We start from the raw sequence: 16,084 nt of genomic DNA, 5'->3' as shown, positions 1-16,084 counted from the left end.
CCCAAGCCATAAAGTACAGGTTAAACCAGGGTCAGTCTTGTCAATGATAGTGAAGTCATTCATTGTTTATTCAAGTTACTGAGTACCTATCACATACTCAAGCCCCAGGAAAGAGATATAAGGTAAGTAATATATAATCTCTGACCTCAACGAGTGTTCTTTTAAAGCTCTTTAACTTTTTGTATAGTAACAGAATGGTCAGATTAACATGCAATCTTTTCCCTTATAGACAGCTTGTTGAATAAAATTAAGATAGAGTTAACGTAAAACTGTATTCAGAAAATTCTAAATTAATTTAATTAGCAAAATCAATGGAAAAAAATGATCAGTTGATACTTCGATGTACAGGTATAAAGAAAGATTTTACTAACTTTGGTCAAGTATTATACTAATAAAACATATATAATAATTATTTCACAAATAAACATTCAACTACAATTTTTACAAAAGTCTTACTAGTGAAAAAATTCTTAATTCAATTAATTCCCAGTATCTCTAAACAAAAAAATTTTTGTTTCATGACATGAGTAATAATCTGAGAACAGTTTGAAACACTCTACCAACAATGTGACTATATTACCAAAGTAGAACTGTCAGCCCATTATCCAATGGCTTAAAACTTTCAAAATCTACATACTGCCATTTTACAGGAAGCACATAATAGAGAAGAACAGAATTGAATATATCTTTTCCTTAAGTCAAGAAAATGATGAGAACTGCCTTCTAGGGAATTCCACTGGTGAACTGAATGAATCTTTTATTTCCATAAGAAAAAGAAACATATTTAATGGCATACATACAAATTTACAAAACCAATCTGGTTTTGGCAAGAAAATGAAGGCAGACTGTTTTGAATGAGTAAGTTGGATGTGGGCAGTATGGCTGGCGTTTGAGCTTTAAAATCAAATATAAACCTTCAAAAATGCAGAAGCTTTATACCATGTAATTATTTATCTAATAGTAGTTTGGTAACTGTGAAGACTGAACTTTACCATAAAATAGCAAGTTCTAAAATGATCAATTCACTTTACCTTTCAACCTTTTTAAGTAAACTGGAACATCACTTTTAATACTTTTGGAATCCTCTTCTGATCTTTCCCATACCATCTGAGGAGGGTTGTTCTGTGCTAGCCAGTCAGCTACTTTGTTTTCCGGTGCCATCATTCCAGTTTGAATCCCTGGCAGGTCTTGAGTTCCAGGAGAAGACTTCTTTGATTTGTGGCGCTGATCAGAAGTAAATTTTGTCACATGATCTCTAATAGTTACTTTCCCTGGGGTACTGTCATCAAATTCAATGGTAAATGAAGCATGCCCTGCACCTGTTGTATGAGAACTTGGTGTGTCTTTTGTTGGGATTTCATGAATAGTACTCTCTGTTATTTGTGATGGTTGCTGAAATTCTTTTGTAGGGATTTCAAAATAACTTGGTTCCCTACAGAAAGGAAAAAGTACTTCTTCATTTGCAGCTGCAGATTGTTCCTCAACTTGCTTGGCATCTATGCTGCACCCTAATAAGAAAAATAAGAGAAAATTCAAAATATTTGGAAGCTTCTAGCACTTGAAGGAGTATAGTAATGGCCACTTGTATTATTCCATGGAAATCAGAAGGCAGATCATAGTCTGGATGAAAAAGAATGGCAAATGTCACAGAAGAGAAATAATTCTGATTATAAATGTAGCATTCAGTTACCAATAGGAGATGCAAGATAAGCAGCAGCAGTGGCAAAGGATAGCAAAGAAGTTAAGAGGTGGACCTTGCATGGCTAGGTCCATATTTTTTCCAACTTGGATCCAGAAATCATCAAAGTACAAAAGAACTGAAATCAAATGGAGATGGATATGCATGTTCAATGTACATATACAGAGAGATAGAAAAAAATATAAACTTCCTTATCAAGTAAGGAGGATGAAATATCTGAAATATCTATGAAAACAAGTAAATTTCCAAAGGAGAACAGGTGCTCAAATGAAGAAAGAAACATGATGTCAATATGTAAGCAATGTTCTGGACATAATGATTCCACTTACCATTCATCACCATCACATTCAGAGACATTACTTTTAGAAGGACAAAAATAATATTACCAGGACAAAAATAATATTACCAATATGTGATCCTTATAAGAAAATAGACACATTTTATAAAGAATAAAAGAATGAGTAAAGATAAAACATGTGGTTTGCTTGTGGCATTGCAATCCAAGCAGCAGTATGAAAACAAGTAAGTTAAAAATAGACAATTCAGTTGCCAGCCAATTAATTCCAAAAGGAAATTCATGTACATTTCTATACAGCAGAATACATCCAAGTGTCAAAATTCTTGGAGGAAAGCTGAATTATAAATCTCAGATCAACAAGAGCTGGCATAAGTAAGCAATTCTGGAACACTATTCCTCTGTTGCCCCAGGGACAAATATGAAGGTATAAAGATAAATGCATTTATATATAAAATATGTGAAGGCACATAAATGAAAATGATAACTGAAATGCTTTAAGCAAATGCAAAAAAAATTTAAAGATTAAACTGCCCCGTTTTTTCAGGAAACAAAAGAACTACTATCAAGATGGTAAAGAGTGAATTCAAATGAAAAATATTTCCCTAAAGCTCAAAAAAGCATTCCTTTTAAAAACAGATAGAAAAACCATTTGCAGATAAATTATTAGGAAGGAAAGGCAATACGGGGGGGACGAGGTTGTTTCTAATCATTTTCTAATTAAGTGAAGTATTTGGTCTTGACACATTTTTTCAAATATTAAATACTGATGGGATTCTTCAGGTGCTATAATCAGTTTCTTAGCAATACTGTGAATGTGAAACAGTCATTAAGCTGTTTGCTTTTAGGTTATAGAAGAATGGGACAGCAACATCTCTGTAGTCAAATGTGTGGCATAGGGTATTAGAAGACATCAAGTTCCACTTCCAAAAAAAAAAAGTGAAAGCAAATTACACAGACAGTAAATAGAATATATAACAAAAACAATTTTCAACATAAAAATTATCCTTTTCAAAATCTACTTTTTCTCACTACTGAAAATGAAAAAAGTGTATTAAAAACACTACACTGGGCTTCCCTGGTGGCGCAGTGGTTGGGGGTCTGCCTGCCGGTGCAGGGGACGCAGGTTTGAGCCCTGGTCTGGGAGGATCCCACATGCCGTGGAGCGGCTGGGCCCGTGAGCCATAATTACTGGGCCTGCGCATCTGGAGCTTGTGCTCCACAACAGGAGAGGCCGCAATGGTGAGAGGCCCGCGCACCGCGATGAAGAGTGGCCCCCGCTTGCCGCAGCTGGAGAGGGCCCTCGCTCAGAAACGAAGACCCAACGCAGCCATAAATAAATAAATAAATAAACATTAATTAATTAATTAATTAAACATCATTTAATAAAAAAAAACAAAAAAACCCCACTACACTATCAAAGCAATAATTCTACACGTTTTCTGGAGTAAGAGGATATACAGGATTCTTAATAACCTAAGTTACGTTTTAAAAATTTCTTTATTACAGAGTTCATTTATCTTTTCCTTAAAGTATCCACTTGAGTGTTTACTCTGAAGGCCTGTCACTTAAAATTTCCATGAGAGTAATATGCATTAACTACTTTACATATATTAATAAACTCATTAATGTTTTTATTTTTTCATACATTGATTTATTTACTATATATCATGAACTGTACTTGATCAATTTCATACAGTACAACTGGTTTACAAACCTATCCTATAGGCTCTGATGCTTGCTCAAATTTGGCAAGTGATTTCTTGCAATTTTCAGCACCTTTAGGAGAATCTACTTTACGATTAATCTCCTAATATTCACTTTTCAGCTGTATTCTATTCAGAATCAAACCTGTTAGACCTGCCTTCTGCTGACTTCTCAGCTTCCATTCTATCCTTCTTGGATGGCCGTGTGGCTGACAGGGTCTTGGTGCTCCAGCCGGGTGTCAGACCTGAGCCTCTGAGGTGGGAGAGCCGAGTTCAGGACATCAGACCACCAGGGACGTCCCGGCCCCACGTAATATCAATCAGTGAGAGCTCTCCCAGAGATTTCCATCTCAATGCTAAGACTCAGCTCCATTCAATGACCAGCAAGCTCCAGTGCTGGACACCCTATGCCAAAAAACTAGCAAGACAGGAGCACATCCCCACCCATTAGCAGAGAGGCTGCCTAAAATCATAATAAGTTCACAGACACCACACCCCAAAACACACCACTGGACACAGTCCTGCCCACCAGAAAGACAAGATCCAGCCTCATCCACCAGAACACAGGCACCATTCCCCTGCACCAGGAAGCCTACACAATCCACTGAACCAACCATACCCACTGGGGGCAGACACCAAAAACAATGGGAATTATGAACCTGCAGCCTGTGAGAAGGAGACACCAAACACAGTAAGTTAAGCAAAATGAGAGGACAGAGAAATACGCTGCAGATGAAGGAGCAAGGTAAAAACCCACCAGACCAAACAAATGAAGAGGAAATAGGCAGTCTACCTGAAAAAGAATTCAGAGTAATGATACTAAAGATGATCCAAAATCTTGGAAATAGAATGGAGAAAATATAAGAAACGTTTAATAAGGACCTAGAAGAACTAAAGAGCAAACAAAGACAGATGAACACAGTAAATGAAATTAAAAATTCTCTAGAAGGAATCAATAGCAGAATAACTGAAGCAGAAGAATGCATAAGTGACCTGGAAGACAAAACAGTGGATATAACTACCGCAGAGCAGAATAAAGAAATAAGAATGAAAAAAATTGAGAACAATCTCAGAGACCTCTGGGACAACATTAAACACACCAACATTCAAATTATAGGGGTCCCAGAAGAAAAAGAGAAAAAGAAAGGAAGAGAAAACATTTGAAGAGATTATAGTTGAAAACTTCTCTAATATGGGAATGGAAATAGTCAATCAAGTCCAGGAAGCGCTGAGACTCCCATACAGGAGAAATCCAAGGAGAAACATGCCAAGACACATATTAATCAAACTATCAAAAATTAAATACATAGAAAAAATATTGAAAGCAGCAAGGGAAAAACAACAAATAAGATACAAGGGAATCCCCATAAGGTTAACAGCTTATGTTTCAGCAGAAACTCTGCAAGCCAGAAGGGAGTAGCAGGACATACTTAAAGTGATGAAAGGGAAAAACCTAAAACCAAGATTACTCTACCCAGCAAGGATTTCATTCAGATTTGACGGAGAAATTAAAACCTTTACAGACAAGCAAAAGCTAACAGAATTCAGCACCACCAAACCAGCTTTACAACAAATGTTAAAGGAACTTCTCTAGGCAGGAAACACGAGAGAAGGAAAAGACCTACAATAACAAAGCAAAAACAATCAAGAAAATGGTAACAGGAACATACATATCAACAATTACCTTAAATATAAATGGATTAAATGCTCCAACCAAAAGACACAGACTGGATGAATGGATACAAAAACAAGACCCATATATAGGCTGTGTACAGAGACCCACTTCAGACCTAGGAAAACATACAGACTGAAAGAGAGGGGATGGAAAAAGATATTCCATGCAAATAGAAATCAAAAGAAAGCTGGTGTAGCAATTCTCATATCAGACAAAATAGACTTTAAAATAAGACTATTACAAGAGACAAAGAAGACACTACATAATGATCAAGGGATCAATCCAAGAAGAAGATATACCAATTGTAAATATTTATGCACCCAACATAGGAGCACCTCAATACATAGGCAATTGCTAACAGCCATAAAAGGGGAAATCGACAGTAACACAATCAGAGTAGGGGACTTTAACACGCCACTTTCACCAATGGACAGATCAACCAAAATGAAAATAAATAAGGAAACACAAGCTTCAAATGATACATTAAACAAGATGGATTTAATTGATATTTATAGGACATTCCATCCAAAAGCAACAGAATACACTTTCTTCTCAAGTACTCATGGAACGTTCTCCATGGTAGATCATATCTTGGGTCACAAATCAAGCCTTGGTAAATTTAAGAAAATTGAAATCATATCAAGTATCTTTCCCGACCACAATGCTATGAGACAATATCAATTACAGGAAAAAAACTGTAAAACAACTAACACATGGAGGCTAAACAGTACGCTATTAAACAACCAAGAGATCACTGAAGAAACCAAGAGGAAATTACAAAATACCTAGAAACAAATGATAATGAAAACATGATGACCCAAAACCTATGGGATGCAGCAAAGGCAGTTCTAAGAAGGAAGTTTATAGCAATACAATCCTACCTCAAGAAACAAGAAAAATCTCAAATAAACAACCTAAACTTACAACGAAAGCAATTAGAGAAAGAGAACAAAAAACCCCCAAAGTTAGCAGAAGGAAAGAAATCATAAATATCAGATCAGAAATAAATGAAAAAGAAATGAAGGAAACAATAGCAAAGATCAATAAAACTAAAAGCTGGTTCTTTGAGAAGATAAACAAAATTGATAAACCATTAGACAGACTCAACAAGAAAAAAAGGGAGAAGACTCAAATCAACAGAATTAGAAATGAAAAGGAGAAGTAACAACTGACACTCCAGAGATACGAAGGATCATGAGAGATTACTACAAGCAACTATATTCCAATAAAATGGACAACCTGGAAGTAATGAACAAATTCTTAGAAAAGCCCAACCTTTCGAGACTGAACCAGGAAGAAATAGAAAATATAAGCAGACCAATCACAAACACTGAACTTGAAACTGTGATTAAAAATCTTCCAACAAACAAAAGCCCAGGACCAGATGGCTTCACAGACGAATTCTATCAAACATTTACAGAAGAGCTAACATCTATCCTACTCAAACTCTTCCAAGATATAGTAGAGGGAGGAACACTCCCAAACTCATTCTACTAGGCCACCGTCACCCAGATACCAAAACCAGACAAAGATGTCACAAAAAAAGAAAACTACAAGCCAATATCACTGATGAACATAGATGCAAAAATCCTCAACAAAATACTAGCAAACAGAATCCAACAGCACATTAAAAGGATCATACACCATGATCAAGTGGGGTTTATCCCAAGAATGCAAGGACTCTTCAATATATGCAAATCAATCAATGTGATAAACCATATTAACAAATTGAAGGAGAAAATCCATATGATCATCTCAACAGATGCAGAAAAAGCTTTTGACAAAATTCAACACCCTTTTATGATAAAAACTCTCAAGAAAGTGGGCATAGAGGGAACTTACCTCAACATAATAAAGGCCATATATGACAAACCCACAGCCAACATCGTTCTCAATGGTGAAAAACTGAAAACATTTCCTCTAAGATCAGGAACAAGACAAGGTTGCCCACTCTCACCACTATTATTCAACATAGTTTTGGAAGTTTTAGCCACAGCAGTCAGAGAAGAAAATGAAATAAAAGGAATCCAAATCAGAAAAGAAGAATTAAGGTGTCACTGTTTGCAGATGACATGATACTATACATACAGAATCCTAAAAATGCTGCTAGAAAACTACTAGAGCTACTCAATGAATTTGGTAAAGTAGCAGGATACAACATTAATGCACAGAAATCTCTTGCATTCCTATACACTAATGATGAAAAATATGAAAGAGAAATTAAGGGAACACTCCCATTTACCATTGCAACAAAAATAAAATAGCTAGGAATAAACCTACCTAAGGAGACAAAAGACCTGTATGCAGAAAACCATAAGACACTGATGAAAGAAATTAAAGATGACACAAACAGATGGAGAGATATACCATGATCTTGGACTGGAGGAGTCAACACTGTGAAAATGACTCTACTACCCAAAGCAATCTACAGATTCAATGCCATCCCTATCAAACTAGCAATGGCATTTTTCACAGAACTAGAATAAAAATTTCACAATTTGTGTGGAAACACAGAAGACCCCAAAGAGCCAAAGCAATCCTGCAAAAGAAAAACAGAGCTGGAGGAATTAGGCTCCCTGAATTCAGACTATACTACAAAGCTACAGTAATCAAGACAGTATGGTACTGGCACAAAAACAGAAATACAGATCAATGGAACAGGACAGAAAGCCCAGAGATAAACCCACACACATACGGTCACCTTATCTTTGATAAAGGAGGCAAGAACATACAATGGAGAAAAGACAGCCTCTTCAATAAGTGGTGCTGGGAAAACTGGACAGCTACATGTGAAAGAATGAAATTAGAACACTCCCTAACACCATACACACAAAAAAAACACAAAATGCATTAAAGACCTAAATGTAAGGCCAGACACTATCAAACTCTTAGGGGAAAACATAGGCAGAACACTTTGTGACATAAATCACAGCAAGATCCTTTTTGACCCACCTCCTAGAGAAACGGAAATAAAAACAAAAACGCACAAATGGGACCTAACGAAACTTAAAAGCTTTTGCACAGCAAAGGAAACCATAAACAAGACGAAAAGACAACCCTCAGAATGGGAGAAAATATTTGCAAATGAAGCAACTGACAAAGCATTATCTCCAAAATATACAAGCAGCTCACACAGCTCAATATCAAAAAAACAAACAACCCAATCCAAAAACAGGCAGAAGACCTAAATAGACATTTCTCCAAAGAAGATATACAGATTGCCAACAAACACATGAAAGGATGGATGCTCAGCGTCAGTAATCATTAGAGAAATACAAATCAAAACCAGAATTTGGTATCACCTCACACCATTCCGAATGGGCATCATCAAAAAATCTACAAACAAAAAATGCTGGAGAGGGTGTGGAGGAAAGGGAACCCTCTTACACTGTTGGTGGGAATGTAAATTGATAGAGCCACTATGAAGAACAGTATGGAGGTTCCTTAAAATACTAAAAATAGAAGTACCATACGTCCCAGCAATCCCAGTACTGGGCATATACCCTGAGAAAACCATAATTCAAAAAAAGTCATGTTCCACAATGGTCCTTGCAGCACTATTTACAATAGCCAGGACATGGGAGTAACCTAAGTGTCCATCTACAGATGAATGGATAAAGAAGATGTGGCACATATATACAATGGAATATTACTCATCCATAAAAAGAAATGAAATTGAGTTATTTGTAGTGAGGTGGATGGACCTAGAATCTGTCATACAGAGTGAAGTAAGTCAGAAAGAGAAAAACAAATACCATATGCTAACATGTATAAATGGAATCTAAAAAAAAAAAAAAAGTTCTGAAGAACCTAGGGGCAGGACAGGAATAAAGATGCAGACATAGAGAATGGACTTGAGGACACAGGGAGAAAGAAGGATAAGCTGGGACGAAGTGATAGAGTGGCATGGACATATATACACTACCAAATGTAAAACAGACAGCTAGTGGGATGCAGCCACATAGCACAGGGAGATCAGCCTGGTGGTTTGTGACCACCTAGAGGGGTGGGAGGGACACGCAAGAGGGAGGGGATATGGGGATGTAAGCATATGTATAGCTGATTCACTTCGTCATACAGCAGAAACTAACACAATGTAAAGCAATTATACTCCAATAAAGATGTTAAATAAATAAATAAATAAATAAATAAATAAACCTATCCTATCTATCGTCATTTATTCATTCAGTCATTCATTTTGCTTTCCACGTCCTTACAGGTAACAGAGTAACCCTGAAGACAAGGGTTAGTAGTTTCCTACTACCACTACCTGAATACCCAAATAAAATGATGTAGCTGAACTATGAAGCAATAACTACAAAAAGCTGGCCTAGGGGTATAGCATTTATCATTTACTTGTCATTCACAATTCAAATGAGTATGTTCCCAATTTTCCTCCCTTGTGAAAAAAACTTCACAGTTAATACTGACATACTTTTAATATGCTTTCACATTATAACACATTAAAAAAGCAGAGATCAACAACTGCACATAACTAATTTTAAGATTATTATTTTCTAAGTTAGTCCTACTTCAAAACTGCCTTTACTCCAAGGATTAGAAACCCTGAGACTTATACAAGTTAACACCTAATTTAACCAAAAATCGCTTATCTAACAATGTCAAGCAGCACAACAGAGTGGAAAGGCAGCATATATGATATGATTAGTGGAAAGTAGGGAGAAGATTTGAAATCAGGTTAAGTCCTGTCTCTATCAGTCCTTAATTCTCATTTTCCTCATTGTAAAATGAGAAAATAATATCTACCCATAAGATTGTTGTGAAGATTCAGTGAGATAAGTTATCCAGAAAAAGTCTGGCACAAAGTAGGCACCAAAATAAATGTTTCTCTTACTTTTCCTCCTCCAACTCTTCAACATAGCTAATTAGGGAAACAAGAAACTAAAACCCAAAATCTAACTCTAAAATAAAAAACCCAAGACAGATATGACAACACCTATATCTTCATATTTGTGATCTTTACTACCAGGAAAGTCCTTCATTGAGAACCTTTTTTTGACTATTTACTCAGATTACATGTGGCAAATCTGGAGGGGATGTAAAAGCAAGGATTAAGGTCAGACATATTGCACTAAGAAGAGTCAAGTGGTCGAGATAAGTCAAAAAACAATCAAGAGCAGACACATGCCTCAAAAACACAGTAGTTCAGAACCATTCATTAAGTATATGGAGCAAACAGTCTTACATACTTCAAGTCTCCCAAAGGCATCACTGTAATGTATCACAGTTCAATCACTGATGTTCATAATGATGCTTCTGAGTCATAAAGCAAACATTTAAATTATATTCAGCCTTCTGTGCTTAAGAAGGCAATGACATTGGTAATTCATTTAATAGAAATTTAGGAAATGGTTAAACTTAAAAAAAAATTTCAGTTGTAAAAGTAAAGTTCAGTCATCTGGAAAATTCATTATGTAGAGGAATTCATTTCTCTGAAGATGATAAAACCAGATCAACTGTGGGCCTAGTATATTTGGGAATTGTACGCCCACTAGAAAAATTATTAGGGGTCTTCTAAATTAACATAGAAAAATAAAACAGCTTTCCTCTCTCAGTACACTGGCAAAACATATTCTGAAATTTATGAATTTAACATGCATTTCTCTTCAAAACCTATTTTGTTTATACTAAAGTAAACTAAATTATATACTAAAATACTAATATTTTATTTATACCAATATTTTATTATTAATCTCAATTGCCAGATATTTAAAAGTATTTAATAACTGATTATGCTAGAATTAATTATGTTTATCTAAATCAGAAGAGCAATATCCTTAAATTCTTAAGGTATTTTATGACTGTGTGACCTTCCAAGGAACCTTATAATATACATAATTCAGAAAATATGTTCCCTTCATTCTTCTGTACTAAATTAAATGAAATATTAAGCTATTTCAAGATAATAAAGACTATAATTATGAAGGCAAATTCTGCTTAAGATATCCATCCAACCTAGTATATTCAAGTACTTCAAATTACAAAGACTGGGAAACTCCTTTTACCAAAAAGGAACTACAACTCAAAAGTTTTCAAATTTAGTTTAATTAGACTAAAAATCAGTGTAAAAGAGCCAAAAATCTACTCTTCACAGTTGTACACACCTTTTCAAAATGTATGCAACACTTAAAGGCCTTTAATTGTAACCTAAAAAATGTTTAAACTGTTTAAACCAAGTTAGAAGGTAGAAGAGCATACCTGAACTAAAATGAGGACAAATTCTCCTTTAATAGGACTCAAATATTCACACAATTTCAGGGGAACTTGATTGCTCTAATATTTGCTTCTAGGTTTCTTTGGGCTTTAAGGTAAATTGGTAGGAGATTCTGGATACACATGGACCCACAGAAAGGGACATAAAAAGTTACTAGGTAGTAGATACTCTATTATCCTTTCTGGAATGTTCACTTTTCAAAATAAATACTAAGATGTTACATTCTAAAAATTGGTAACCAAGAAGCAAATCACTTTTTGCTTTTACCAAAAAAGCATGCTTAGAGAACAAATAAACTAATCATTTATATTTCATAATCTGAAACACTACAAAAAACGTTAATTTCAAAATGACCAAGTGAAATAGCATTCAATATACATTTTCAAATTTGATTCTACAATATCTGCTGGCATCATAAATTATTTCAGATTAGTAAACTGTTTCTCTCACCCTATATTTTAAAAAATTACAAATAATAAATCTGGAACAATAACATCCTCACACTAATATAAGAAAGCAAATGAGACTCTCATTAAGGCTTTTAATCAGCTGAATCTGGCAGAGTGCTTCAAGTTACTTAACAAAAGACGTACATCACTTAATTCCTTCTAACTCAAAAATAATCCCAAGATTATGAGACAGCTTTTGTCATCTGGCAGAAAAGATACTCAATGAGACATGGCACACAAGCTGGTAATCATTTAAGAATTTAGTTTCATTCACACGGATGAAATTACTACTGGATGCTTCACAGTTTGAAATTCATTTCATTACACTTAGGTATGAGAGATCAATTTTTTATGTCAATTTGGTTTTGGAGTGCTTGTTTTAATCTTTATACTCTACGAAGTATATTCTTTTGGAGTGAACCTGTGTGTGTGTGTGTGTAATGATGGCTGAAATGTTAACTGTTTGTGGTTAAGAGCATGGACTCGAGAGTCAGGCTACCTGGGTTCGAATCCCAGCTACACTACTTGCTAGCAGGGTGACCTTGTGAATAAATTCACATCACCTTGCCGCCGTTTCCTTATTTATAAAATGGGGATGATAACAGTAACTACTTTTAGGTATCGCTGTGAGAGGATTAAATGATTAAACATATGCAGGGCACTAAGAAGAGTGTCTGGATAAAGCAAGCACCACTGAAGTGCTAGCTGTTGTTAATAAATCATGGTTCTGTCTCCAGTACAAAAATTACATTTACTGTATTTCCATTTATTGTAATTACATGCATTGTATTCTAGAAGATATGTATTTCAGATTTCAAAAGTTGTTTTGTGTGTGAGGGTGGAAGGATCTTTAATGGCTAGATAAACTCAGTATTACAATTATTTTCAGAATTTGGCAACAGTTAAATTCTGCTGTGTTTTCTTCTAAGTTAACCACCTAATTATTGGTACATTTTTTTTTTCTCACTCTCCCCTCTCTCTCTCTCCCTTCCTTTCTTTCTCTCTCCCCCTCCCCTTCTCTCTCTCCCTCTCTCTCTTTCTCCTAGTTGGCTCTAGTACACAATGATAAAATAATATGGGATCCCTGAAGTAAGGAACTTATAGTTTAGATGAGAAGGCATACACACAAAATACTGAAGGAAAGTGTTACATATTAGCAATACATATAAACAGACATATCCTTTAGAATTTTATACTACCTGATTTATGTGTATACATGTCTGTGGGAAAAGAGCAGGCAGGAATTAGTCTACTTTATGTGGAAATGCACTGGGAGAGAGCACTATACAACTGGTAGTGGGTTACAAGGCTAAGGAAAGTGGAACAAAATTAGAGAGAACTTTGACATAATATCTATTTGGCAAGCAAAAGGAAGCTACTGTAGTTTCTTAAAGAAAGGAAGTAAACGGCAGCTTAGATTTATTATACAAAATTAACTGCAGAAGGGTTGAAACTGGAAATAGTTCAATTATGATTCAATGGAAAAAAAGGGCAACAGAAGTAGGCAATATAATAGATGAGGTGAAAGGAAGGGAAGACACAAAGATTTCATATAAAGTAGACATTCTTGACTGCCTTCCAAAATGCATTTCCTGTTCCTCCCTCCTAAAAGAACTCCAACATTCCCAGGTATCTCTAACTCTTTCCTGATACAGCTCATGTGCCTTAGGGGAAAACTAACCCCATATTCAGCTTCAGGATGGGTACGATTGGCTTAAGGATAATCTCATAACCCTTGCCAGGGATTGGTTCAGAAATAAGCAGGTGACCTACTCCTGAACCCATGAGAGGCCAATGAGATGACAAATGTGTTGAAAACTTTGGGGAAAGTTTCCAGGGGTTCTTCTAGAAGCGACCTTTGCTATTTCCCACTGGATGTGATCAAAGTAGCATGCACTCCAACTGCTACTGGCAAGCAGCCTATGAGTACGAGGGGAAACTCCCTCAGTATGCAGCCACTGTGAATAGAAGGGCAGAGAGTCCGAGAGAAAATAGCTAGCTGATGACACCATTGAGATGCTGCATTAACCAATGCTGAAGAGGTTCAGTTATTTATTTAAGCCAGTAGATTTCCTTCCTGTTTAGTCTCAGGTGGTATTTCTATTATTTGCATTTGAGGGTATGCTAAATAATACTAAGTTTGTGAGCTTGAACATGAAGAAAAAACCGTGTTGGCCACAGAAACAAGGAAACTGAGATGGGAATTTACTTGCAAAGTTCACAACTTTCGCTTTGGGGCACTTTGAGATCAAGTTGATAAGGCCAGCTTTCTAAGACTTGTATCCTGGTAAAATTAGAGCATATTTAAGAACCAGTGCTCTTATTCTCCAGCTAAGAAAAATCTCTTATTTATCTTGTAGAATTATGGTCAAAGGTAGAAAGTTGACAGGACTTCTGATGGAATCTATCCTTGACTCAGAGTCAAAGCTGGCTTTCCATACTGCTCCCTGGTGCCTGTATTTAATTCCTCCAGTTCTAATCCTTATCTGCTATTATCACGGAAACTGGTTGTTCATCCTTCAGTGTTGATGTCCTTGTCAAGTCCTTGTGTGATAGACAACTGATACCTCCATTTATTTCCTGGAAATCTTGATTTTCTGGCTTTTCACTTAGTTCATTACTAAACTTCTCCAGCAACAAAAGATTATGTTCCTTGACTATTAATCTGAGAATGTGATCTAGAATTATTTCTTCATTCTGGCTGCTGAACAGCTAATCTTGTTGCTAACATACCCCAACAAATTGGGCACACTGAGATTTTAAAGAAGTTTTAAACTTCATACAACATTTTGAACATAATAAAAAATTTTCATTTAAAAATATGATTATATGTTTGTGAATCTAATGAAAACACACAAAACTAGTTTGTAGTTACTATTTTGGTATAATTAAAACATTTTAATAATTATTTAAAAATACTTAAAATGCCCAATTATATTATTTAACTATATATCAAGTTTTAACACCCTCATAAATAAGTTACATAAGGAAAAATAGTTTAAATAAAAGTGATTTACAAAGATATTAGAATTAATACTTTATGAGAGAATCATTCATAATAAATAAATTTAATTTAAAATGACAACGTCATTAAAACATTCATCAACTATTTTTATCATATTAAAGAATAGGAGACATCTCTTTTAAGGGTAGACAGATTTTTGCTTTGATGATAAGTTCTTCCTAAAACACCTACTTAACGTCATGGTCTGAGATTTTTTTTACCTGATGTTCCAGTTTCACGATTTTTCTCTTCAGGTTTGCCATTTGACTTGAAAGCTCTTTGTTCATCCACCTCATCATCCCCCCACCATGATGGCTGCCCATATAATGGAGTACCACGGGGCATAGCAGAAGTATCTGGAAAGAGGTGGGAAAAATCTGTCTAAAGCATATGAAACAGGAAAAAAAATGCTTTTGCAGAATGCTAGAATTGCCCTGTTGATTTATTAAATGAAAAAGTACAGCTGACCCCTGAACAACACGGGGTTAGGAGCCTCAACCCTCCCTGCAGTTGAAAATTCGAGTATAACTTATAGTCAGCCTTCCAAGTCCACAGTCCCCCCATATATGCAGTTCCACATTCGTAGATTCAACTAAAGTGGACCCGGTAGTATTGTAGTGTTTACTACTGAAAAAAAATCTGCATAAGTGGACCTGCATAGTTCAAAGTAGTGTTGTTCAAGGGTCAACTGTATAGTCTAGATAGCTGAAAAGCACTCTAAGTTGAATAACTTAGTATTTGTGAATCTCATTCAATATTGAACATGATGAAATAAATGAAATTCTGCACTGGCTATTATCTAAGTAATGTAAACTGCTATAGCCCAATAGCTTTTTGTCAAAGTGTAATTAGTTCTTTGGTATACAGAAATGGCTCATAAATCTAAATATGAAAGACAAAACTAAATTTTCGTATAAGTGACCATTTTTTATTTTTTATTAAAACCTAAGGGCATTGCACAGTAACTAAATTTAAACTAGTTGTTAACTGGACTAACAGATTTATATTTGAGCAATCTGGT

The 16,084-nt window shown here is 35.4% G+C and overlaps 1 protein-coding gene and 1 long non-coding RNA gene across 26 annotated transcripts in view; one reads left to right on the top strand and one right to left on the bottom strand.

Moving 5' to 3' along the window:
* The window catches only part of LOC309605611, an 867,207-nt gene that overhangs the window by 172,175 nt on the left and 678,948 nt on the right, over nt 1–16,084 (top strand). The gene's annotated exons all lie outside the window — the stretch shown is intronic.
* CEP170 (centrosomal protein 170) overlaps nt 1–16,084 on the bottom strand; it is a 145,434-nt gene that overhangs the window by 53,149 nt on the left and 76,201 nt on the right. For all 25 annotated transcript variants that reach the window (XM_082340008.1, XM_082339997.1, XM_082339999.1 and 22 more), the window contains 2 exons: nt 15,285–15,419; nt 1,032–1,508 (listed from right to left, as the gene is read on the bottom strand). In XM_082340008.1, the coding sequence (XP_082196134.1) occupies nt 1,032–1,508; nt 15,285–15,419 (612 nt within the window). The remainder of the gene's footprint in view (nt 1–1,031; nt 1,509–15,284; nt 15,420–16,084) is intronic.

Source organism: Balaenoptera borealis, assembly GCF_965194805.1.
Source record: "Balaenoptera borealis genome assembly, chromosome: 1".
In the NCBI taxonomy this organism is placed as follows: Eukaryota; Metazoa; Chordata; class Mammalia; order Artiodactyla; family Balaenopteridae; genus Balaenoptera; species Balaenoptera borealis.
Note: the sequence above shows the minus strand (reverse complement) of the source record. Positions and strands in the feature narration are given on the sequence as shown.